The sequence below is a fragment of the Astatotilapia calliptera genome, chromosome 7 (assembly GCF_964374335.1).
Source record: "Astatotilapia calliptera chromosome 7, fAstCal68.1, whole genome shotgun sequence".
Taxonomy (NCBI): Eukaryota; Metazoa; Chordata; class Actinopteri; order Cichliformes; family Cichlidae; genus Astatotilapia; species Astatotilapia calliptera.
The window spans coordinates 19,889,661-19,912,812 of record NC_137428.1 but is presented as its reverse complement, the minus strand read 5'-3'; the positions used below and the strand labels follow the sequence as shown (position 1 = coordinate 19,912,812).

The window sequence follows — 23,152 nt, the reverse complement described above, 5'->3', positions numbered from 1 at the left end:
CCTATATGTATGTATAAGCTGGTGTGCAAAGAGCTGTTGCAGCAGGTGATCGCCCTTATTTGGTAGTGGCCCAGATCATGTGACCACAAAATGGTGGAAGCTGTGAGCTGTTTGTAAGCTGAGCATCTCCATCGAGAGGCTGGAAGCAGGAAGCAGGCAGGGAACTTGGAAGTACATTCATGCTCTGAGACGCAGGAGGACAGAGATTCCCGAGCCCCAGAAGCGGTGAGTAGATGGCTTTTATTTGGGGGAGGGGGGTGATAAAAAGAAGAGAAAGAAGGGATATGCTCTATTTTTTTTCCACAGCCAGCAGACAGGAAGCGAGGGAGAGGGAGGGGCTGCTGGCATCAGCACTGTGGTCCTACGCTGTGCTGGGGAAGTGGATCTTAAGCAAATCAGCATCCTCAGCGGAAGATATATGATGCTGGGTTTTGTTATTCTGCATTATAGGGCTGTGTATCAATGTGTATTTATTTCCTTGTGGGCACAGATACAGTAGACAAACAGTGAATCATCAGCATGGCACTCATCTCCACTGGACAGGAACAAACCATTCAGCATTTTTCTGTTGCAGCTGCTAATGCAATCGTATTTTTCTTAATCCAGATAAAATCCTGCCGATGAGGAACAAGGACTTTCCCTTTTCATGCGAAAGAGCGCACGTGACTCTCGGTGAATTTGCATCCGTGCCCAATCTGTGCTCAGGCAAGCGTGCCGTCATTTGATTTGAATGAGCACTAGGAGGGGAAAAAAAGGAGAGGAATGAAGTTGTGATGTAACGAGCGTCGCCGTTTCCCCGACTCCACCTTCCACTTGTCACCCTGCCTCCTCCACTTTAATCACAGAGGGAGAAGACCTTTAACCTCAGAATCCCCCCACCCCATCCCTTGCTCTACTATCTCCCTCTCCCGTCTCACCACTCCTCTTATACCCCCCTCTCCATTCCCTGATAGCTTTGGAGAACTATTGATCAGAAAAGTGTAATCAATACACTTTTTTAGATATGAAGGTGTTAGTACACTTATGGATGCGCTTGGATTGGTTTTTTTTCTTATGCTCTCACTGATATTGATAAAGCCAAACTGTAATTTTTCACTCTATAAAACAGCGTTGATATAGATCCCAGAGATAAGATTTTTTTTGTTGTGTCCTCTGGCTGACAAACATAGATAAAGACACGATATTGATCAAAAATGTTGTTGGTTAAATTATAGCACTGAAATCAAATCATATTTTCTGCTCTGCAGCACTATACTGAAAAGTGCTTGGGGATTTCTGAGACGTAACAGGAATGCTTCCATTAAAATGGGTCATATTTTAGTTTTTCTCAATCCACTTCAGATTCATATGTAAAAACATATATATTAATATTTAATTAAGTGAGTAATACTGGACCATATGTTTAAATCCTATTATAATGAAAACATTTTATTAAGATGCCTCTTGAGGAGACGTGGGGGAGTATTATCAGCAAAAACTAACTTTGCTGGCTCAGAATGAGCTTTTCTGGGGTTCAGTCCAAGTACAATTAGACGTATAACAGAGCATGAAATGAAAAAACTCAACTTTCCACTCACTAGTAGCTTTTAAATTTGCCATTTATCTCAACATTACCAAGACTCTAACAACCAGTCTATCTAACTCAGTCATTACATAAAGAGGTATCACAGGCGGCAGAGAGCACACACAGTAGTCTGGGTGCTCTCCAGGTGTGTTTTTCTATCATAAGAGTTCATTTAATAACTGTAATTATCTTCTCGCAGGTCCTCCTGGGGATGGACCTGGCATCAGGGAGTAAAATGAACTCTGAGGGGGATGATGGCAGACCAGGTGAGCGCGAATCAACAAATACCCTTAATAGCTAAAAGAACACTGTGGCATTGCATAACTGTTTCTGTTTTTCTTTTCTTAGTCCCTCCTACCTCTCTACCTCTGCAAGGAGGAGCCTCACAGAGAAAAAAACTATCTGCGCCTCGTATCAGCCTGTCACTGGACCAGAGCGAGGATGACTTCGGAGAGACACCAGATGATCTAGACATTAATGTCGACGACCTCGACACTCCAGATGAGGGGGATTACCTCGACTACACAGACCATGAAATGGACTGGGAAGGTGGGTGACTCTGAATGCTAGAATGCTAACACTGTGAGTTTGATGACCTGAAAGATCGCGATGAAGGTGGGGCACGCAGAATTACAAAGTGATGCAAGCATTTTATTCTCCTCCTTCTGCACAACAAGAGCAAGACTATTTTGTAACACTAACAACTAATGTTAATATGCTTCATTACTTTACCAAGAATTTAATTGATGTGTTAAAGTGGAAAACCACAGTTACTGATCTATTGATCTTTTTAAAATCAGTCTACAATTTACCCACAATGCATCATTTGGTCTTTTTCTTATCAGATCCCAATACTGCCAACAGGAGTGCTACCAGTGAAGTCTACAATACAATCCCAACATACAGTGCTGAGGAGGAACGCCAAGATGGAAAACTGTGGAGGACTGTCATCATTGGGGAGCAGGAACACCGTATCAACATGAAACTCATTGAGCCCTACATGAAAGTCATCTCTCATGGAGGTGACTCAAGTTTTGTCTCACAGTCTGAGCAGATCTTCCTCCTTAGCTCCGGCTGCTGGGGTCATGTGAGCCCTGCAGACACTGCTCTCAACTCATTTCACTTTTTAAAATCAATTCACAAGTGTAGTTTTTCTTTTGCAAAGTAGTTACCACATTTACAGTAAAGTATAGTAAAGGTGTTAACATTAGGATCCATCAAATGGTGCACTCTCCCTTAAACCCCAACCACTAGAACTGAATACCAGTCCAAGCCAATTGGGTAAAAGACGTTGCTTTTTATAGCAAAGATTGAAATACAAGCTGAATCTGCATACAAAGCAGGTGCAAAGTGTCCCCAGTCACTTTGTACCTGAAAGATTTGTTGTCACTTGAAGCAGAGAACAGTAGAAGTCAGTGGTCTTGTTGCAGCATTTTGGATCAACTAATTGAACTAGTTTTTCAGTATCACTCTGAGACAGGATTTAAGGAACTTGGAAAGATGTTGCACAAATGCATGACAGTCCTACATATTTATATAATATGCAAATTGAAGGACATTCTAATAAAAAAAATGACTCCAGGACTCCTCATGGTGTTAGAAGAAAGAAAAGAAAGAATTAGATTGAGGAACCTTAGTTTCATGAACCCTAGAGGTAACTATGTGAAGACTATGGCTTTTTAAGACGAATAGCCCTCTTGAGGGCCATTGTGAATAGATGAGATGAACAAAAATAAAAAAAAGTGTGACCACAAGCCTCCTGCCACACAGAAAACCAGAAATAAATCAACAAATTTATAATCATCTAACACACAGTATTTCTCAATTGTAAGCATGCTTTGCTTTTGGATTACAGAAGAAAGCCAGGTTAAAAAAGTATTTATGTTAGGTTTACTGCATTACAACCTTGTCATGTTAATGAGCTGCCAGTTCTCATCTAACTAGACCATGGAAGGACGTAGCATTTTGGAAATACCTCATCCCACTTTGGCAGTAGACCAAGTACAAATAAGGAAATGCAGGCTGTAGATGAAGACAACTGATAACCTTTTCAGCACGAATTTTTAAGTCATGTTTCCCTGTGTCACCTGCATGTTACAGTAACGTGATTCATGTGGGCAAAGTGGCCATTTGACTGCTGTGATCCAGATCGACTCACTGTGAGCATACAGGCATGATAAATCAAAGTAACAACTGCTCTTTCACCGGGCATAAGGGGTCAGTGAATGGTTCAAAAATAAAAATGATGTGAACTGTGCAGTGCTGTGCAATCGTATACTTGTACACAACCGTGTGTGAGTATAATGCATGAAAACCACAGGGGGACCTGGATCTTAAATTGAGACCAGTCACTAAGTCACACATTATTGGTTTCACAGGCAGGGGCCCCATGTCTATCTCTTCCCCCTCTGTGGTGCCTTAACCACGAGCTCTGGTTAGTCTGTGGGTGGATTGACCATGAGGGTGGAAATATGCAGGCCATGCATATCCCACTGTGCTCTGCGTTGCAGGTTTAGTGAAACGCAGCTGTCTCATGGAAACAGAGACGTCTGTCACTGAAAATTCAATCTCACCAGCTCTGTCATTTTGATAAAAGACCTGCTGTCTGAGTGACACCAAATCTGGTAATGAATGGCTTTGTGAATAGACGGAAATTACATTAATCAGAAAAGTAGCGAGAGGAAACAGGGCAGAGAGACAGATGGACAAAAGATAAATAGAACAAAAAATAAAAGAGCAATCAAGTTCTCGCCAGAGGAACTCTTACTACTTTTATTTTTGTGTGTGCTTTTTATCAAGGCTACTATGGCAACGGAGTGAACGCCATCATCGTGTTTGCTGCTTGTTTTCTGCCAGACAGCGACCGAGAGGAGTACCATGAAATAATGGAGAACCTCTTCCTGTGAGTATCAAAAAGCGGTGACTAAGACGCTCTTTAAACGACTCTTTGTTTTTTCCAGTGTTTTGCTTTGACCCCGTTAAATTCAGCCACATCGTTCGGTGCATATCCTGTTTTTGTAGTAGTGTTATTCATTTGCTTTTTCATTTTTTCAAGCAATGATCGACCATCTGATCATGACTGATCTATATATATATATAAACATAAAAATATAAACATATGAGTTTATGGGTAAAACTTTGAAAATTTGGGAATAAACCAGGAATCATCCTTGATGTCACCAAGATGTATAAGGCAGCGCCACAGACTGTATATTAACAATGGGCATAGCCACTATGACATCACTCATTGGTTTGTTATTCATTTAAACATTTAGGTCTTTGCTATCACATTACCATATTTGGGTGTAAGTTTGCTTTCATGCTTGATTAGCAAACTGGATCTATTGATTGTATGTGCGCATCCCAAAGATACTGATTTCTTTTAATTAGTACTAAGTAGCAATTTACCAATTCCCTGACACTGGAGCTCAGGACTTCTTGTTTACTTTTTACCTACTAAACAAGCCATATTTTTTCAGCTACTTTTATTAAAAATGTTTCCAAAGGCACTAATCAATCAAGCCAGGATTGTGTTTATTTGTGGTGCAAGTTAGTTTTACTTTCAGAGAGAGGATATTAACTTGCTTTTGGAGTCAGCCAGCTGGCACTGGCAACATCATGAGCGAAAGGCTGCAATTAAAAAAATCTGTTTAATGTATTTTTCACCTTAAGTGGGTTTTGGATTGATGCTAATATCAACATATTAACATAATTGCAATGATAATTTTAACATCCTGAAGGTCAGGCAACGCTACAGTCACACTCAGGAAAAAGTGGTTTGACACTTAAAATTAAAGCGAATGTTTGCAGTGATCTTATGATGTAATTGCATTTGAACTCTCCAGCCACTTGTAGTCACTTGCCATCTTCAAAGTGATGTATCAAGATGGCAATAAAACACCAAAAAGAGGGAGTCAGTTTGCTATCAAGTAAAAAGGGTCAAGTTGGGAATTACATGAACCTTAAAACTTCATTAGAACTGAAGAAGCCTCTTGGATGAGACGTAAAACGTCTTCCTGAGTCCTGCTGAAACCTCATCAATTTGATGCAAAAGTTCATAAATTCCTTCACAAATTGCTGCAGGAAGGTGATTTAACTGCAAAATGACAGGTGCCTGGCAAACCTTCCTTTTATACAAGAATATAATCCGAATAAAACTAGTTGGCAACCAGATAAAAAACTATTTGCAAACCTTGGTCTATCTCCCTGAGAGTGATTGCAGTCATTCCAAGTCAGAGCATTTTTTTGAAGACAGGTTGCCTCCTACCAGGTGACCTGTGCAATTGCACAATTTAATCTCGCCCTGAGATTAAAGGCATTGGTCGTCTCTACTTGCAGAAAAAAATTCAATGTAATCACTGGGCAACCACTGAATTTTCTGAGTTGCTATCCTTTTTTTATTCTAGTGTGAATGAACTGTTGCTCACATTAGATTCATTTTGCGCACAAAGTAAACATATGCGTTGGATATCAATGCCAAATTATCCAGTATTTCTCAAACAACTACAAAATGTGTAAAAACCACAAGTATGTACCTCATTGTGGCTATACAAAAAGTCACACAATCACACAGCCTTGTCCATATTAAAGTACTAATATGTACTAATTTGTGCAGTTGGCATTCAGAAACAGGATAAAGAGTCGAAATCACGGATTCTTCCTTACAGTCTAACACTGCATGTGTAAATACGTTTGGATAGTCTGACTCAGCACTCACTACAGGCATCAGTGGCAACATTTACAGTACACATTTTGTAAACAAGTTCTTGTAGATTTTAGTGTTATGTTACAAGCATAGACCTGCGCCTTTTCTAGTCAGCAGAGGGGGGCACTCTGATTGCAACAAGAAGTCCGATTGAACAGAAAGCTATTAGAACATGAACCTTCTTCTCATGTGATCATTCATTTATGACCTCAGTTTGAATGTAATATGGTTGAATTGCTAGTTTGGAGTCTTCTTTATTATAGAAGGATGTTAACTGTACTATTCATTTTATAGTAAAATGTGCAATAAAGCACTTAGGGACGGTCATAAGCCGGTTTCCAAAAAACAGTAGGATAACAACCTATTACTGACCTTGAGGCTTCAAGACGGGGGTCCACAAAAACGGATGATGTATTTAAAGTCTAAAAAATTGCAAAAGACTAAATGCATCACAATGGAACAGGGTCATTAAACTCTTGTATTACTTGGATGATGAACTGAGAGTTAATTTGAAGGATTCTTGTGATTGATGGGCACTTGAACAGCTGTAACATGTAACGTCCAACCCACAGTAGTCAAAGTGTCATGCCAGCCTGTGGGAAATACACAGCTGTGTTTGTGGTCTTCCAGTCAAAATTGGTTCATGGCAATGCAGCATCGAAATGCATATGACAAAAGCAATGTGTGTGGATGTAATTATCAAATTAAGGACGTTGTTGCTGTTTCAATCAGCCATGACACTCCTGCACAAACACAACTTTCTAAATGAAGTGATTAAAATTCAGTGTGAGTCTAGCTTGTTTGCTAGGACCTCCCGTGTCGATATATCCACTGTTGTGCTGGCACAGTGGCGCCTCATGCTTGGACAGTGTGCTAGGGATCCCACAGGCTGTTCTGTGGAAGATATTGAGTGAGCTGGCATATCCGAGAGTTCTGGAAAGAACGGAAAGGAGGTAAACCGTACTGTCTGCAGTTTCTGATGCCAGATGGCTTGAGGTCTGAATCTGCGCGAGGAGGAGTAACTGTAGCTGGGTGCTGAACGGTATTCAGTTTGATGTCAGTGGGAGATGATCAGAATATTCAGGAAACAGAGTGGATCAGCAGTGCTGGTCTGTAAGCAAGCTGGGGAATGACATTTGATCAGGAGGAGAGGAGAGCCAGTGAAGTTAGATGAGTTATTGAGGAAACTAGCTGAGGAGATTGTCAAGTTATTTTCAAAGCAGGCGACAAAGTTCCCTGCTGACTGCGAAGACAGAGAGGAGGTGGTGGAGGGACTGCGGAAAAAAACGAGAAAGCGATAACAGTTTCTTATGGTTTGAATTAGAGAATTGGATTTACGGAAAAGTAGAAGTCTGATCGAGCTTGTGAGATTGATGCAAAGAAGGAAAGAGGAAGCAACATTTTTGCCAATTTCTCATTGCTGACTTCAGAGGGGAGAAATGTTTAAAATGCTGTTAGTTGGTTTTTTCAAATTGAGGGTAAGACTTGTGTCCTATTTCCTCATATTTCTTTGCATTGAGCGTTCAAATAAAAGTTGCTCCTGTATTTCACCATTTTAACACATAATGCCAGAGACTTTCGAACTCCGCTTGCTTTTGATATTTTGAAGTTTTTGATTGAATTACAGTTTAGCCCAGGTGAGTTTCTGCAAGGCATGATGCTGTTTCACATTAATGTAGTTACAGTTCTGTTTGTCTAAGTCAGCCATTCCCAAAGTCAAGAGTGCTGAGACCCTCTGAAAAACCAAAAAACCCATGACGTCCACCATAATACAAGAGAAAAAGAAACTTCAGTATAGAGTCAGAGTAATGAGTAATATCACAAGCTAACCTAAAATAAAACCTATAGCTAAATATGCAACTTAACATACTTTTGAGTAATCTCAATTTGAATTTCTGTTATTATTGTGTCTCATCTGCAAGACCTTCACAGCAGCACACCAGGTGGCCCCAGCTTACACTTTGGGACTCACTGATCTGCATTTATTGAGAGTGTTAAAATTTGTAAACTGTTAGGGGCACAAACCACGAAGCAACAATGACACCAGTGTCAGTGTGTAAAAATGGTAGTTTCTGCAGTGGCCACTTGAGGCAGGCTGCAAAACCAAATCAGCCCTATAGACCCCACCATGCTAACTTCAGGGATGTAACAAACACGTTTAATGCCAGGTACAAAACACAGTTTTGCTTCTCATAACATTTCAGAACTCAGTCGTTTGGTCTTTGTGTAGACTTAAATTTTGAGGCGTGTATCCCAACATGCACTTTATTTCCAGTAATTGAAATTAACCTCTTGAGAAAGCCTGATGGAGAATATTACTTGGGGTACAGTCCCTCAAAAAACTGTGCTGCTCGTTTAGTCTGTAAAGGCTAGCAACTAATGAAGTTCGTTAGCATTAGCTGAAAGCTTAGCGCTTCTCACTCTCATCCAACTTAAAGCTTAAAAAACCAACATGGCTCAAAACACACTCAGTATACCCATCCTTTTTATACAGTCTACACAGCCTGCATTTAGTATTTAGAGCTAAATGGCAAGTAGGCTAAACTACAACATGGTGAACATGTTAAATATTACTAGTACATGCTACGGTATTGTTTGGGCCTGTGATTTTAGCCTGTTGTTAGGTGGTTGGTAGGCAACAAAATGACTTATATCCCCCTGAGAATAGGAAAAAAAGAATCGTCCAATTGAACTTGTGATTTCCTGCCTCTTTGGAGCTACAAGAGGCCACCCAAACACATGAGATATCAATGGAAAGCCCAGGATGTCCTCTATTTACACCAGGACGTTGTAAGGTAGCTCAAATAAGTCAAAAGATATAGACCAAAAACAAATGTCAATTACATTAAATTAAGATAATGCTGCTAATGCTATAGATGCATAAATGCTACGAATGGGTTATTGGTTGGTGGTTTAGGGGCCTAAGATGTACCTGTATGTCAAGCTTGGTTGCTCCACTCCTGATGGTGTGGGCGGGGTTTGAGGATAGACAGAAAGAGAGTTTTCGTCTTACAGTAAGATTTGTACATAAAATGTATTTATATACTGTAGCACCTTTCTAAATCAGGATCGCAAAGTGCTTCACAATAGCAGTCAATTCAAATATTAACACAGTAATATTATCTACTAGTCAAAACCAAGCCTATACAAATACGTCTTGAGCTGCTGTTTAAAAGTGTGTGCAAGTTGGCATGCTGGTGCTTAGCTAAAAGCACTGTTCTTTAGGGAGTGTAGAAATCAGCAATGGGTCCAAATACAACATTTTACTCTTTTATATAATCCTATATGGTATTCCAGAAAAAAAAATGGTATGAACCCTTGGTTTAAAGCCAGAATAGGGGTCAGGGTTATGTAAGCAGTACTTACAGGAAGGGTGAAGCTTCAGAAAATTAATTTGTGTGTACTCATGTGTGCGTTTTTCCAGTTATGTGATCAGCACACTGGAGCTGATGGTGGCAGAGGACTACATGATTGTATACCTGAATGGAGCCACACCCCACAGAAGAATGCCTGGACTTGGTTGGCTAAAGAAGTGCTATCAGATGATTGACAGAAGGTCTGTCCTGTTCAGTGGTATCACTGCTATGCGATACTACATTGGTTTTGTGAGAGAAGCCCTGAATGACTAAGAACATTTGCAGCTTTGCAGAATGAAAGTGAAAACTGATGCACCAACATTTACATAATACTTTGGCATGTGATGTTATCCTCAGGCTCAGGAAGAACTTGAAATCCTTCATTATTCTCCATCCATCATGGTTTATCAGGACCATTCTAGCCATTACCAAGCCATTCATCAGGTAAAGAATACTTCACTTTTAGCTGGCACGCTATCAGTATTTGTTGTGGTCTGGTGGTTGGTCCACTGTCTTGTTCTAAAGATTGCTGCTGGATCTTGACACGTATTAAAACAATTAAGGCTGCTTAAAATTATTACACTGAGACAATTAGCTGCTAATGTGACTCCAGACCTTTTAATATAGTGTAACGGAGTAATGCACATTTATTGCTTTTATCGTGTTTCTGTTATGTAGATCTTTAATTGTGTGTGTGTGCCTATGTAAAAATGGTCATTTTTTGTGCACATGCTTGTGATGCCTCAGCACCAAGTTCAGCAGTAAGATAAAGTATGTAAACAGTCTGGACGAGCTGCAGGAACTCATCCCGATGGACTGCATCCAGATCCCAGAGTGCATCATTAGGTGAGTCCCTTTAAACCTTTAAACACAACACTGCCTCCACCTCCTCTGAGCCCAGATGGTCTTTTAAATAAGTCTATTTTCATCTTGTCATTTAAACTCTAACCTCTAGACTCGACAAGCAGCTGAAGGAAGCGGCAGAGAACTCGAGGTAAGCATCGACCCTCCTGCTCGCATTACTTATTCTGCTTTTTTTCTTCTCTCTCTCTTTTTTTTCCATCTACAGTTGAAGCGCTCTCTTATCAGGCAACTCACTTTTTAGATCACAGGGAATCTTCTGCTGGATCAGGGCCCAATTGGATTTGGCTATAGTTGCAATTACAGGAGAGAGAAAGAATTTGCTAAAGAGGCTAAATGCATTGCTTTCATCTCATTTATCATTACAGCAAAATAAATGAGCCAGTCCTTATAGCACAGTGATCTATTGCACTGATAATAAATGTAGAAAAGAAGAAGTAGAATTCCCACACTAATCACCGGCTGACTAACTGTGCTCTGAAGCGTAAGTTGCATGCACCTGCAAATTCAGCGCATGCTCGTGTATTACAACAGTAAATTCTGCTTTAACAACCTTTCAATCCCCGCCCTCCCCCGGCCCGATCAAGAGTGAACAGTTTTCTGCAGGGATCCGAGCCAACTGCAGCAAGCAGAACAGAGTAAGTCCTCGAAGATGTTTAAGTTCACACATAGAAGACAAACGGCCTTGTGTCAGCAGTCTGTCACTACTACATAAACACACCCATCTCTAATGTCTCTGCTTTGTACTTTCATCTTCCCAGCAGACCAGACGCAGCTGGTGCCAGCGGCTCGTAAATCCAAACATCCTGAATAGATGGGTCACCTCGATGCTCAGAAGTCACTGTTGTATTGAATGGGCGCATCTGGAAAATTGTGTAGCTACTGTGTGTGCGTCTGTCAGTGTTTTGTCAATTACACACTGGAGTTTAATAAGAGAATACAACTTACAATAGCACCTGATCACGATAAGATCTTTAACGGCTGCTGTAGCACCTGCTGTACCTTACACCTGCAGTCCTGATATACATGTAGTCTTAAGTGTGATTTTTTGTTTTGGGAGCATCAGCAGACTAGTGCCATCGCTCACTTTAGGGTAGGGACTTCAATTACACACTAGACAGCGCACTGCGCAAATCCATTTGTAGAGTCTATAGTGTTGTAGTTGTGTGCATGAGAAGCAATAATATCACCCTTTACTGGTTACTCAGTCTCAGTATTTCTGATGAAGAAACTACTTCTGTGTACGCAGTAAAAGCACAGGGTGCCTTGTGCCATGGAAGATGACCAACTGGCTTTTGACCAATCCAAACCTCTTTCTGGAAAATTAACCATAAAACTAGATATTTTACCTTTATAGAGTTAATCTAAGACTAAGAAGGAATAACTTAATTATTATATGAAGCTGTCAGTGCTATGTGACAGCATGTCTTTTTAGTCGTGTTCTGCAAGTGTGTGTGCGTGTCTGTGCGCACGCATGCATGTGTCTTTCTGTCTATACACGTCGAAACTCATCCTCAGTTTCTGCTTGACGACCAGGAAGAATCTCGGGTGAGAGTAGCGATGGGATCTTTGATAAGCACATCTTTATCTGTGTGTGTCCACACGCATGCGTGTGTGCGTATCTGTGCATCAGTGCATGTCCCCCTCATTAGATAACCGATGGTCCTCTTGCACAGTCTATAATGGTGTACTGAGGGGATGCAAAGAAATTGTTGATCACTGGCTAGTAATTCAATAAAAATAAATCGATTCAAGTCTGAATGTATTTTATCATTTCTTTGTCTGCCAAATTACAAATCAGCCACTTTCAACCTGGTGAAGTCACGAGTTGCTCTTTATTCCTAATGGATTTGTTTGCAAAACTTTATTTGAACAGAATAACCAGGATAACACATACTCAAATTAAATATCAACAACAATAAGCACATGGGTAAAAGAGAAAAACAAACATAAACAGGGTGATTAATCAAATTTTAAACCCCAATCCAACACAATTATACATGGTAATATGATCAATGAAACCATCACAACAAGTAAACTGCCACGATGAAATGTTAAAGATACGCAGAAATCTTCGTGCTACAAACCGGGTGTGGCGAATAAAGCTTAATTTTGTTAATTTTATTTTTAAAAAAAGGAAGTTTGGGAGTGTTAAATACATTTTACTGTTTTTAAATGCAACACATTTCATTGTGTGAATGCAGTTATAAAAACAGAGCTCATTATGAACAGCATCTCATGTTTCATTTGGTCAGGCTCATTCAGTAAAGGATAAATGACTCTGTCCCTCGGGGGAAGGGGGAGACAAACAGCACTGGGGAAGAAACGAAGAAGGAAAGAATTGCAAAAGAAATCTTATGAGATGGAAAGCATCACGTTCACCGGAACGTGTAGCTTTCATCGTCGTACTCCAGCTCGTCCTCGTTGTCCTCTCCCAGCTGTCCGTATCGGAACTTCCTGTACACTGTGCCATCCTGACCCATGTAAACAATGTCCTCATCTTCATCATCGTCGTCATCATTGTCATCATCCTTATTCCCTGAGCGACGTTCACTGAGGTCGACCAGCTGGGACTCCTGAAATCGGCCGCCAGAGGAGCCGGCTCTGCCGCTGTAAGAAGAAGCAGAGCTGTAGCCGCCTCCGTATCCCCCACCGGAGCCCAGCTTTTCATAGCCGCGGGGAGGGATGTCTGAGCGCACGTTTTTCAAGCGGGAATGTCTGATAAGGACAATGACGGTGACCAGAACCAGCACCAGCAGGACGCAGGCTATAATGAAGACTGTCAGGTTACCTCTGGCCTCCTCTTCCTCCTCATTCCTGAATGCCAAGTTGGTGCTGAGAATGCACTCACCTGGAAAGAAAACAGAAGTTTAGACACTGATACAAAAAGTAACTGTGGTACCTGAACAGGAGCTTTAATGATAATAAAACTGAAAGGGCAGTCAACAGATTTTGTGCAGGCAGTGAAATTTCCTTGGAATGAAAAGTACCATGAATGTCTTTAGTGGCTCTGGAGGGAGCTTTTCAAAATCTGAAACAAAATGTGAAATATGAAAGCTTTTGTAGGTGCTCCTGGTTTCCAAAAGTAAAAAAATGTGATATTCACTGTGAACTTTTCTACAGTTTGAATCAAAGTGAAGCTCTGTTGGTTGGAAACACTGGTGGAAAAAGGTTAACAAGCCCATCAGAAAATACCCTTCTCTGTAAAGAAAAGCCAACGGAGAAGCTTGTGTTTGTAAAACTTGGTTTCATGGGAAGAAAAAACAATACCAGAGAAAAATATTTGGAGTAAATTATGCCCCACTCTTTTGCTTATAATGGCAGCAACAAAGGATTGAATTTACTACCAATCTGTCTACATTCATATTTGGAGCTACCTGCCATGCCAGAATTACAGAAAATATAATGTTACTGAAATAACTTCATAAAACGCATAGTCAGAGCTGGTCTACTAAATTTTCAGCAGAAAATGCTGTTTCTGTTTCAGCAGCGTTAAAGATAATGGTTCAATTAAATGCAGATTTTACAGTTAAATCCATAATTTGTTTGGTTTGTTAGGACTATTTTTGCAGTTTTGCCGTTGTAATATTAAAAATGAGGCCCATATAGGGCTGGGCGATATATCGAGGTTTTAAAAAATATCGATATATTTTCATATGTGACAATATCGTTTATATCGATATAGTATATGTTACGTTATAATTATAACTTGTGGAGCCGCAAGTTTGCCTGTCTTTCGTCCACTTTTGTCTCTATTCAACGTTACTGGGCCTTGCGTCTCCCCCTCCCCCATCGCTTCACCTGCAGGCAACGACAAGATGGACACGGCAAATCTCCGTTAACGAGTTACCGCGGATCACCCCGTGCGTGGGGCTGGACGGCGTCAACGTGTTAGCGAGCTAACCGCGCTAACGACATGCATGGCCTAAAATCCTTTCATTTTCTCCAAAATCAATAGTGCGCCTTTTGTATGAATTCTGGTTGTGCTTACTGACCGCGAACCGATTTTATGTGGAACACAGCGCTCAGCAATCTGTCAAGAAATGTTCTAGTTCAACTTTGGTAAGCTACGGAGCTGCACCGCTTGATGGATTGTCGGAGTATTACGGCTACCGTAGTCCGGAGCCTCGCGGAGTGATACGTACTGTGCTTCAACGTAATATTACCGTATTTTGTGTGTATAAGCACCATAAATGGCACCTGTTAAGAGACATGATTACGAAGCAGATTTCAAACTCCAGGCTGTCAGTCACGCAGTACAAGTTGGGAACAGAGCACCTGTGAAATCTGTCTTTGTTATTATGCTCAGCGTCTTTTAGTTTACATTTTGACTGCACAATTGTGAGCTTTTTGTTATGCACAAAAACAACATTGTTTTCTTTTATTTATGGAGCATTATTATTTAATAAATGCTGATAATTTATTTTTGAGTAATTTCTTCACGTACATCTGTGCTGTATGTTAATAAAAGTGCCTGTGTGACATCTGGGACACAGCTTTGACTAAGAACTCTCTTTTTGTTCTTACCTTATGGCTTAAAAAAAATATCGAGATATATATCATATATCGCCATCCAGCTAAAAAATATCGAGATGTGAATTTTGGGTCATATCGCCCAGCCCTAGGCCCATGGCAAGTGAACGAGCTCATAATTAAGCTGAAAAACACAAATAAAAAACTACAAGTAGGCAAATCAACAATATTGTGCAATCTTAAAAAGCAGAGGTATTGGCCAGCTCCGCAACACCAAATAGCCTGAAATATCACAGACGACAACTAAAGAGATGGTGACAGAGTTATTTCCATGGTTAAGAAAATCATGTTCACAACATCTAAGCTATTTAAGAACACTCTGGGAGTTAGGCATAACAGAGGTTTTACAACAAGGTGGAAACAACTGGTTACACTCAAGAACAAAAAGGCCAGTTTAGACATCTAAAAGAGGCTACAAAATCTGGAGAAACAGCTTATGATCCAAAGCATATGACATTACCTGTCAACGGAAAAATTATGGCATGGGCATGTTTGGCTGCTAGTGGGAACGGGCCACTAGTGTTTATAAGTGATCAGGCAATCAGGATGAATTGTGAAGTGTACAGGGCTGTAGTCTCTGCTTAGATTCAGGCAAGTGTTGGGCAGTGCTTCTCAGCGCAACTAGATAATGAACCAAAGCATACTGCAAAAGCAACCCAAGAGTTTCTCAAAGCAACAAAACGGGATATTCTTCAATGAGCAAAACACTGATCTGATCTCAGCCCAAGCTTTTCAGTTATTAAACACAAAACTGAAATTACAAATAAATATGTCTTTTATTGACCTAATAGTAATATAAGCAGAGGAAAAAACAATTCTGCAACCAATAGCTCCTCTTACTTAACAACTAAATGAAATAGCAACTCAGCTGCATTATGGGAAAAGTGTCCAACCTTTAACTGATCATTTCAAACCTGAGGATCTGAGGTCGTTATTTTAGGATCTCTCTTTTCTGGGGGACATTTTATAGACCAAGACATCAATCAACTGCTGTAATTTCAAAAAAAATAATTAAAAGATTGATCGCTAATGAAAAATGTAATTAACCACAACCTTTACTCGTCAAGAGATGTGATAAGTTTAATCTAAACATCTTCCCTCCCTACCTGTAAGACTTTATTAGTTTAACTCTTTCCCCCAAGAGGACCGCCTCTGTACCCACCCCAATATATCAATAACAACCATTAAATAGGTTCTGGGTTCTTCCTCAGCAGGCGGTGTAGGAAGAGATCATTCTCACTAACTTCTGATGCACAGTTCCCATTCCCAGTTGTTTTATTCTGGAAGCAGGCGTGAAATATGACACAAACTGCTCACATTCTAGCAGACGTGCAAGGGAAGAAAGAGTTAAGGAAGAAAATTACAACCTGAACACAATGATAACTCTCAGCATACAAGATAGAAGTTCAGCCTACCCCGTGTCTCTGTGCAGTTACAACAGTCTTGCTGCTGGGTTTTGGTGTCTTCCTCTTCATCTTCGTGGTGGCAACAAAGTAGACAGCGCCCTCCAGCCTCTAAAATAGCCTGAGCAGAACACACTGTGCAGTTGGACGGACCGGGTCCCCGACACTCCAGGCAGGAACTATCACAGTCTTCACACGAGTGGCTTGAACCCTGATGAAGGACAGGGGTGACTCAGAGCTACAGCATTTTTGCATCATAACTACTGATTCTTTGCTTCCAAAAGTTTTTTTTAAAATGCTGAATAAAAGCGCAACCAGCCTCTCAGCACAGTCAATTAACATTCATCTACCTGTCCAACAATTTCAATCAACAGCTTCACAGCATGAGCTGCGAGGTTTATTTAGAAATTGTGACACAGTAATAATTTTCGCTGTGATGTTTGAGATTTCTCCTGGTGCAGTAATAACCCAGTCTGAATTACATTATGTGATACCTGGGGCCAAAGCATTCAAAGTAATTATTTTGCTGAACGACATGTACTTGTGTTTTTTTAATTTTTTAATGAAAAGTTAATATTTGTGAAATTAAAAATGCTGGTACCTTTATTATGGGATGCTGGCCTTTATCGCATATGGACTCACACCTGCCATATGACAGCAGGTAACCAGGGTAGCAGGAGTCACAGGACTCGGGAAGTTTTCCTGTAGGTACATGACAATGTAAAGGGTTAGCCTGATGATTTTCTGTGTTTTTATTACTGTCAAAAAAATGCTTAAAATGCTGTGTCAAACTTTTAATATCACCAGCCACCTTCTTTAATTTAACTTAAAGTTCAAATGTTTGCATTATTCTTTTATAAACAATTTAATCCAGGTACTCAAGGTTGAAGTAGCAAAAACTGCACTCACAGTGGTGTAAAAAAGGGTTTGCCCCCTTCTAAACCTACACGGCGCTGTGTGAAACAATGAGTTCATTTTCAGTTTCTGAAAATAAACTATGTTTCCACACCCAGGCCTGATTACTGCCACAGCTGTTCATCAAGAAATCACTAAATTAGGACCTGGTTGACAAAGTGGAGCAGATCAGAAGATTCTCAAAAGCCGGACATCATGCCGTTTGGCTGGCCCATTAAAATCACTCCACGAGCACAGCAACAACTCATTCAAGAGGTCACAAAAGATCCCAGAACACCATCTACAGAACTGCAGGGCTCACATGACTAAGGTCAGGGTTCATGGCTCCATCATATGAAAGAGACCTGGCTTAAATGGCCTGCACTGCACAGTTCAAAGACAAAAACCACTACTGAGCAAAAGGAATATAAGGGATTGTCTCTTTTGTGCCAGAAAACATCCTGATGATCCCCAAGACTTTTGGGAAAATACTCTGTGGACCTCCAAAAGTTGATTCTGTTCATCTAGACGTGGCGTTTTCAGTGGGAGAAACATTTTGTCACTCATCCAAGTGACTTCTTCAGCCTCAGCTGACTGCAGGTTTCCCCAATCTTATAAACAGTACATTTGCATAATGAGTGAAACCAGCACCACTGAAGGAACAATGGGCTGGTTGATCAACAACCACTGATCAATGGCCATGAGTACCATTCACAGAGAGCTGTGGAATGGCTGCAATCACAGCATTGTAAGATGGTGACAGATGTACCCTTAGGCCCTCTCCTCGATCCAGAGATGGTCTTTACCTTTTCACGTAAATGGCCTCCTTGACTCCGCACTCAAACCAGCTTTCCTCCCTGTCCAGGATGTGTACATCCTCATCCTTGAAAGAGTGTCCACTGGCCTGTAGGTGTAAATAGACCACAGAGTCCTGGCCTGACGAGATAGCTCTTCTGTGTTGTGCCATCCGCTTCGCCAGAGGTTGTTTGGTTTCCCTGATGTATGAATCCTGGCAATCCTCCTGGCACTTAACAGCGTACACTATGTTACTCTGTTTGTGTCGGGGGACCCGATCCTTGGGGTGGACCAGTTTTTGGCGCAGCGTGTTTTGGGGTTTAAAAGCCACAGAGACTTGGTGTTTAGAAAAAATGCATCTCAAATGCTCCGATACTCCTGACACGTACGGGATCACTACAGGTTTTCGCTTGGGCAGCAGTTGTCCTTCTCTCCTGGATCGGCTGGAGCTTTCTTTAGGCGCCTTCCCAGCTTTGACAAAAGACCAGCTGGGATAACCACATTTACTCAGGGCCTTCTTGATGTGATGTTCTGGTGTGTCTGTGGGGATGGTGTTTGCTCTGTGCTGTAGCTTAAATACTGATCCGTATGTGTAGGTTTACGGTACACAACAGCTTTTAAATGTCCCCCATTACTGATGGAAATCTCACAGTCTAAGAAGGCTAACCTGCCACTTTTCATATCCTCCCTGGTGAATTTGATGTGTCGGTCCACCGAGTTAATGTGATCCGTGAATTGCGGTAGGTCCTGAGATTTGATTTTCACCCAGGTGTCATCCACATATCTGAACCAATGACTTGGTGGTGTTCCAGGGTAGGATAGCAAAGCCCTCTTTTCCACTTCTTCCATGTACAAATTGGCCAAATGGGTGAAACTGGGGAGCCCATGGCACACCCATGTTTCTGCCTGTAGAACTGACCCTTGCATGTGAAGTAGGTGGAATGAAGACAGTTCCAAAAGCAAACACACTTGGTCGATGCTGAGACTGGTCCTGTTGTTGAGGTTGGGGTCATCCTGTAATCTCTTACACTCTGTGGACCGACAAGACAAAAATTGAACTTTTTGGAAGGTGTGTGTCCCATTCAGGTGGGGCACTTGCTATGGCATGACTTTTAAAAAACCCTGCTCGAAAACCCTCCAGCGTGGCTGAATTACGACAATCCTGCAAAGATGAGTGCGGCAAAATTCGTGCACAGCAGTCACTTGTGGTCTACGTAGGTTTGGAATGTTTCCCTTAATAATAAACACCTTATTTGTTAACTGCATTTTGTGTCTTTTTTTGATCTTAAACATTTAAGTGTGACAAACATAAAAAGAAAACAGGAAGGGGGCAGACACTTTTTCACACCACTGTAACTGAATGGCTGCTAATGGCTGGTTTAAGCTGTCCTTTACAGTTTTAAAAAGCATGTTTACAAATTGGCACAAAAATGTTTTTGGCCTTTCTTTTTCACAGCTGTGAGGTGTGTGAGCAGAGTGTGATTTGCATGGTGGGAGTATAAAGAAAAATATAAAAATTCCTCCTCCCCTTCTGATTTTAGTGCTGAATCTTGAAACTGCCTACAGCGCAAAAAACAATCAAATCAGAAACTGACTTTCACTCTCAGCAGTCGTGTTCCTGTGACAGAAAAGATGACACAGCGTAGGGCGAACGATCTGAGCCATTTCTGAGCCAAGCAACTTTTCAGTAAGGTGCCAAGCACTGAGTGAAAACTACCATTAACAAAATAAAAAAGAAATGATTCGGAGTGTCATGTTTTACAGGAGACTCACCCCCCCAAAGGAAAAAAAAAACCTACTACAGCTTCTTATTTAAAATGCTACACTGCAGTTATGCACCAAGGCTGGATGATTCACTCATTGAATCAATCACAGTTAAAACTTTGGTCCATGATGTTGTGAGAATTATTCACTCTCAAACTCGCGAGGGTTAATTATGGCACGTTATTATGTTTATAACAGGGATGTCAAAACAGTTTTTCATTGTCGGCCACATACAGCCCACTCTGATGTTAAGGAGACTGGACCAGTGAAGCTCTCCTTTCTGTCAGTGTAAAGAAGAAGTATATATTTAATCCCCGAGAGAGCATAATTTAAACTGTGTAGTCATTTAATTGTAATCAAAGCTGCTAAGCTTGTGACAATACAGTTAAAAGTCCAAAATGTATACCTTCCGGCTTTCAAAAGCCAGTCAGTGGGCTGGATTAGAGTCTTTGCCTGGCTGATTCTGCCACCTGGGCCTTATTTTTGACACACATACACTAACTGCAGTAGTAAATAATTCATAGTTTAACAGGCTTCATAGTATATATGGCAACACTGGTTTCTTTACATTTTTTTACTTTATTTTTTATCATCTCACTCATTAAAAGTGATATATGATATCATTTTTAGTGGGCAGCATTTACATAGATGCTAATTACTCCTCACATTTGCTTATTGAAGTAGAGTGTCCTCTGTTGCATTTTAATGTAATTAAGTGACAAATACCATCACCTGCTGTGCAGTTAATTGTACTATTAACAAGAAGTCTGTGCTTCAGTTGTGGTGAATAAAATTCTAACATTTTATTTGTAGTCAGATTAAAAAGCAGGTGTCTGTGTCTGTGGGTGCAGCTTGCTAACCACTGCTTAAATAAACAGGTGATGTCTGGGTGGCTTTACATCTTTAATGTACAGTCTGTGATCTACAGTACTATACATCTGTCTGTAACATTTTTAATGTTACTTTCACCACATTTCATAGTCTCCAATGATTATATAGCTATTGACATGGAGAAAAAATAGTATAATCAAAATATTATGAGTGTGTGTGTGTGTGTGTGTGTGTGTGTGTGTGTGTGTGTGTGTGTGTGTGTGTGTGTGTGTATGCAATACATGAAGCTTTTCCTGACACTTGTACCTGAGCAGGTTCTGCAGCTGGCGTGGCAGTGCTCGCAGGTCCTGTGCACAGTGTCATGGTAGTATCCTTGAGGGCATGAGGCGAGACAACGGCCTTGTTTCCGCAAATAAATGAGGCCCGGAGCGCAGCTCAGGCAGCCGTTCTCCTCATCGCTAATACACTCACCACAACTGGGGTCACACTTTTCACACATTCTTGAGGCAGTGTTTCCATAGTGACTAGAGGATGGACAGATGGTCAAAAGTTATCACAGACTGCATTCAATTAAAAGAAATGAGATTAGAGCTTTGCTATTCCTCAAAGGAAATATCTTTACTCAGACTCACATTTAGCCATAGACATCTATAAATACTAACGTAATAGAGTAGAAAAAGAAAACAAATATTACTCTTGCATTGCTAGGCAATGCTGCATTGTCTGCATGCTGGTCTGTACAGTCTTTATATCCTGTTTGTGTTTTCTGAGTGAGTATTTAGCTGCATATCAGTTTAACGGTACATTAATTTGACTCCTAATCACCGCCTACTCCCTCAAAAATAAAGTATTATTAGCCTTTTATAGGCTATTTAAATGTCTGACCAAATTAGCTTGTACCTCCATATTGCACCCTGTCCATGTAATTAAAGAGCAACGGTTCAGTGTCCGTAACCTATTTGTGTGAATATGCTGATCTTTTTTCGTTAACGGCTACACTGTCTAACTGCATTTAATGTGATAATATGATGGATGAGCAGCAGAAGGACGGGGGGCAGGTTAAACTACCTGTGCTGGCAGGTCTCCACGCATTCTTTGCCCTCTCGAAATAGGTGGGCTTTACATGTGAGGCACTCGTGGTTGTGCTTTCCAACACAGGACTTACAAGAAGCGTGGCAGGGTTCGCATTTCTGCCCAGACTCCTGCTCGTAGTAGCCTGTTGGGCATTGATCCACACAGGTGCCATCTGTACCAACAAACACACGATCACGGGGGCTAAGCAAACATCGCAGATGCCTGACAAGCTTTCCAGGACACACAGCCTTGAGAGAAATCACTAGCTCTACCAAAAAAAAGAAGAAAAAAAAAGAACTCGACTCACTGAGCAGGAGATGTCTTGGGTTGCAGCTCAGGCAGTGGGTTTTGCCAGGACCCGAACACCTGTAGCAGTATTTGTGACACGGATGGCATTCCCCGTGCTGGTCTATGTACTGGTGAGGCGAGCACTTACTGGCTGATGGAATGCACTGGCTGTTACCATCCAGCATCTGACCCTCTCTGCAGCTGGTGCAGGAGCTAGCATGAGGTCCAAAGCACGTGAGACATGATGTATTGCAGTCTGGAAACAGAATTAGGAAGTAATTTAGTAGGATAGTATCAATGTTCCATCTCGACTTGATATCTATATCATTTTAATATAGTTTGACACCAAACTATAATCATATTAGGCAGAAGAATAAAAAAAAAATACCATGCCAGGACTAAGTGCCAAAATATGTTTTACAAGTAAAAGTCCTGCAATGACAATGTTATATAATGTTTTACTTAAGCGTGTCTTTCCATACAGACTCAGACAAATCTGAAAAGGTTCCCCACCTCAGAATGAGATTATTTAATAAAATAACCTTATTTTAACCTTATATACATACATTAAGCCATGTATTGTACTATATATATATATATATATATATATATGAAAAATACTGTAAATTTTTCTAAAATACAAGACCTTAGGAACTGCAGAGAGAATAGAGAGAAAACCCCAACAATCAGATGACCCTCTATGTACAAGCAGTTAGTGGCGACAGTGGGAAAGAAAAACTCCCTTTTAACAGAAAGAAACCTCAGAACCAGGCTCAGGGAGGGGCTGCCATCTGCAGAGGCAGAAGAAGCTTGGAGCTTGAGTTTGGGAGACAAATACTCTCTCTCTTTTTAAATTATGAGTAAAATGTTGCTCTTTTGTTTATTTCTCTTTTGATAAAGCTCAGAGTTATAGATCAGATGACCCTGAACCGTCCTTGAGTCTTCTCTCCTCATCTATTTGCATGCCACTGTTCTTTGTTTTTCTCTCTTGTGAAGTTCTGCTAAAGTCTGTTTGTTGTTTATCATCTCTCTGTGCTCTTCTCTCCTCTCTTCCCTTTCCCCTTACCCCCCCCCCCCCCCTCCC

General features: G+C 40.9%; 2 protein-coding genes across 4 annotated transcripts in view; one reads left to right on the top strand and one right to left on the bottom strand.

Annotated features, from left to right (window-relative positions):
- Nucleotides 1–65: 65 nt before the first annotated feature.
- On the top strand, nucleotides 66–12,240 carry prune2 (prune homolog 2 with BCH domain). 2 transcript variants are annotated; one of them, XM_026173486.2, is made up of 11 exons: nucleotides 66–225; nucleotides 1,764–1,830; nucleotides 1,913–2,113; nucleotides 2,410–2,586; nucleotides 4,364–4,466; nucleotides 9,694–9,825; nucleotides 9,983–10,069; nucleotides 10,373–10,471; nucleotides 10,581–10,619; nucleotides 11,074–11,124; nucleotides 11,251–12,240. In XM_026173486.2, exons 2-11 carry the CDS (start codon nucleotides 1,776–1,778, stop codon nucleotides 11,279–11,281), a joined length of 975 nt encoding a protein of 324 aa, XP_026029271.1. In that variant the 5' UTR covers nucleotides 66–225; nucleotides 1,764–1,775; the 3' UTR covers nucleotides 11,282–12,240. The 2 variants fall into 2 exon arrangements, with proteins under 2 accessions (XP_026029271.1, XP_026029270.1); XM_026173485.2 differs by having other exon boundaries at nucleotides 11,248–12,240.
- A 62-nt stretch (nucleotides 12,241–12,302) lies between these two features.
- The window catches only part of pcsk5a (proprotein convertase subtilisin/kexin type 5a), a 36,500-nt gene continuing 25,650 nt past the window's right edge, over nucleotides 12,303–23,152 (bottom strand). Inside the window, exons 29-34 of one of the 2 annotated variants that reach the window (XM_026173484.2) lie at nucleotides 22,088–22,324; nucleotides 21,775–21,952; nucleotides 21,013–21,230; nucleotides 17,024–17,124; nucleotides 16,435–16,633; nucleotides 12,303–13,337 (exon numbers count right to left, since the gene is read on the bottom strand). In XM_026173484.2, coding sequence (XP_026029269.2) covers nucleotides 12,865–13,337; nucleotides 16,435–16,633; nucleotides 17,024–17,124; nucleotides 21,013–21,230; nucleotides 21,775–21,952; nucleotides 22,088–22,324 — 1,406 coding nt within the window. In that variant the 3' untranslated portion in view covers nucleotides 12,303–12,864. Of the gene's footprint in view, nucleotides 13,338–16,434; nucleotides 16,634–17,023; nucleotides 17,125–21,012; nucleotides 21,231–21,774; nucleotides 22,325–23,152 lie in introns of both variants that reach the window. The other variant, XM_080303614.1, reaches the window with a different exon arrangement.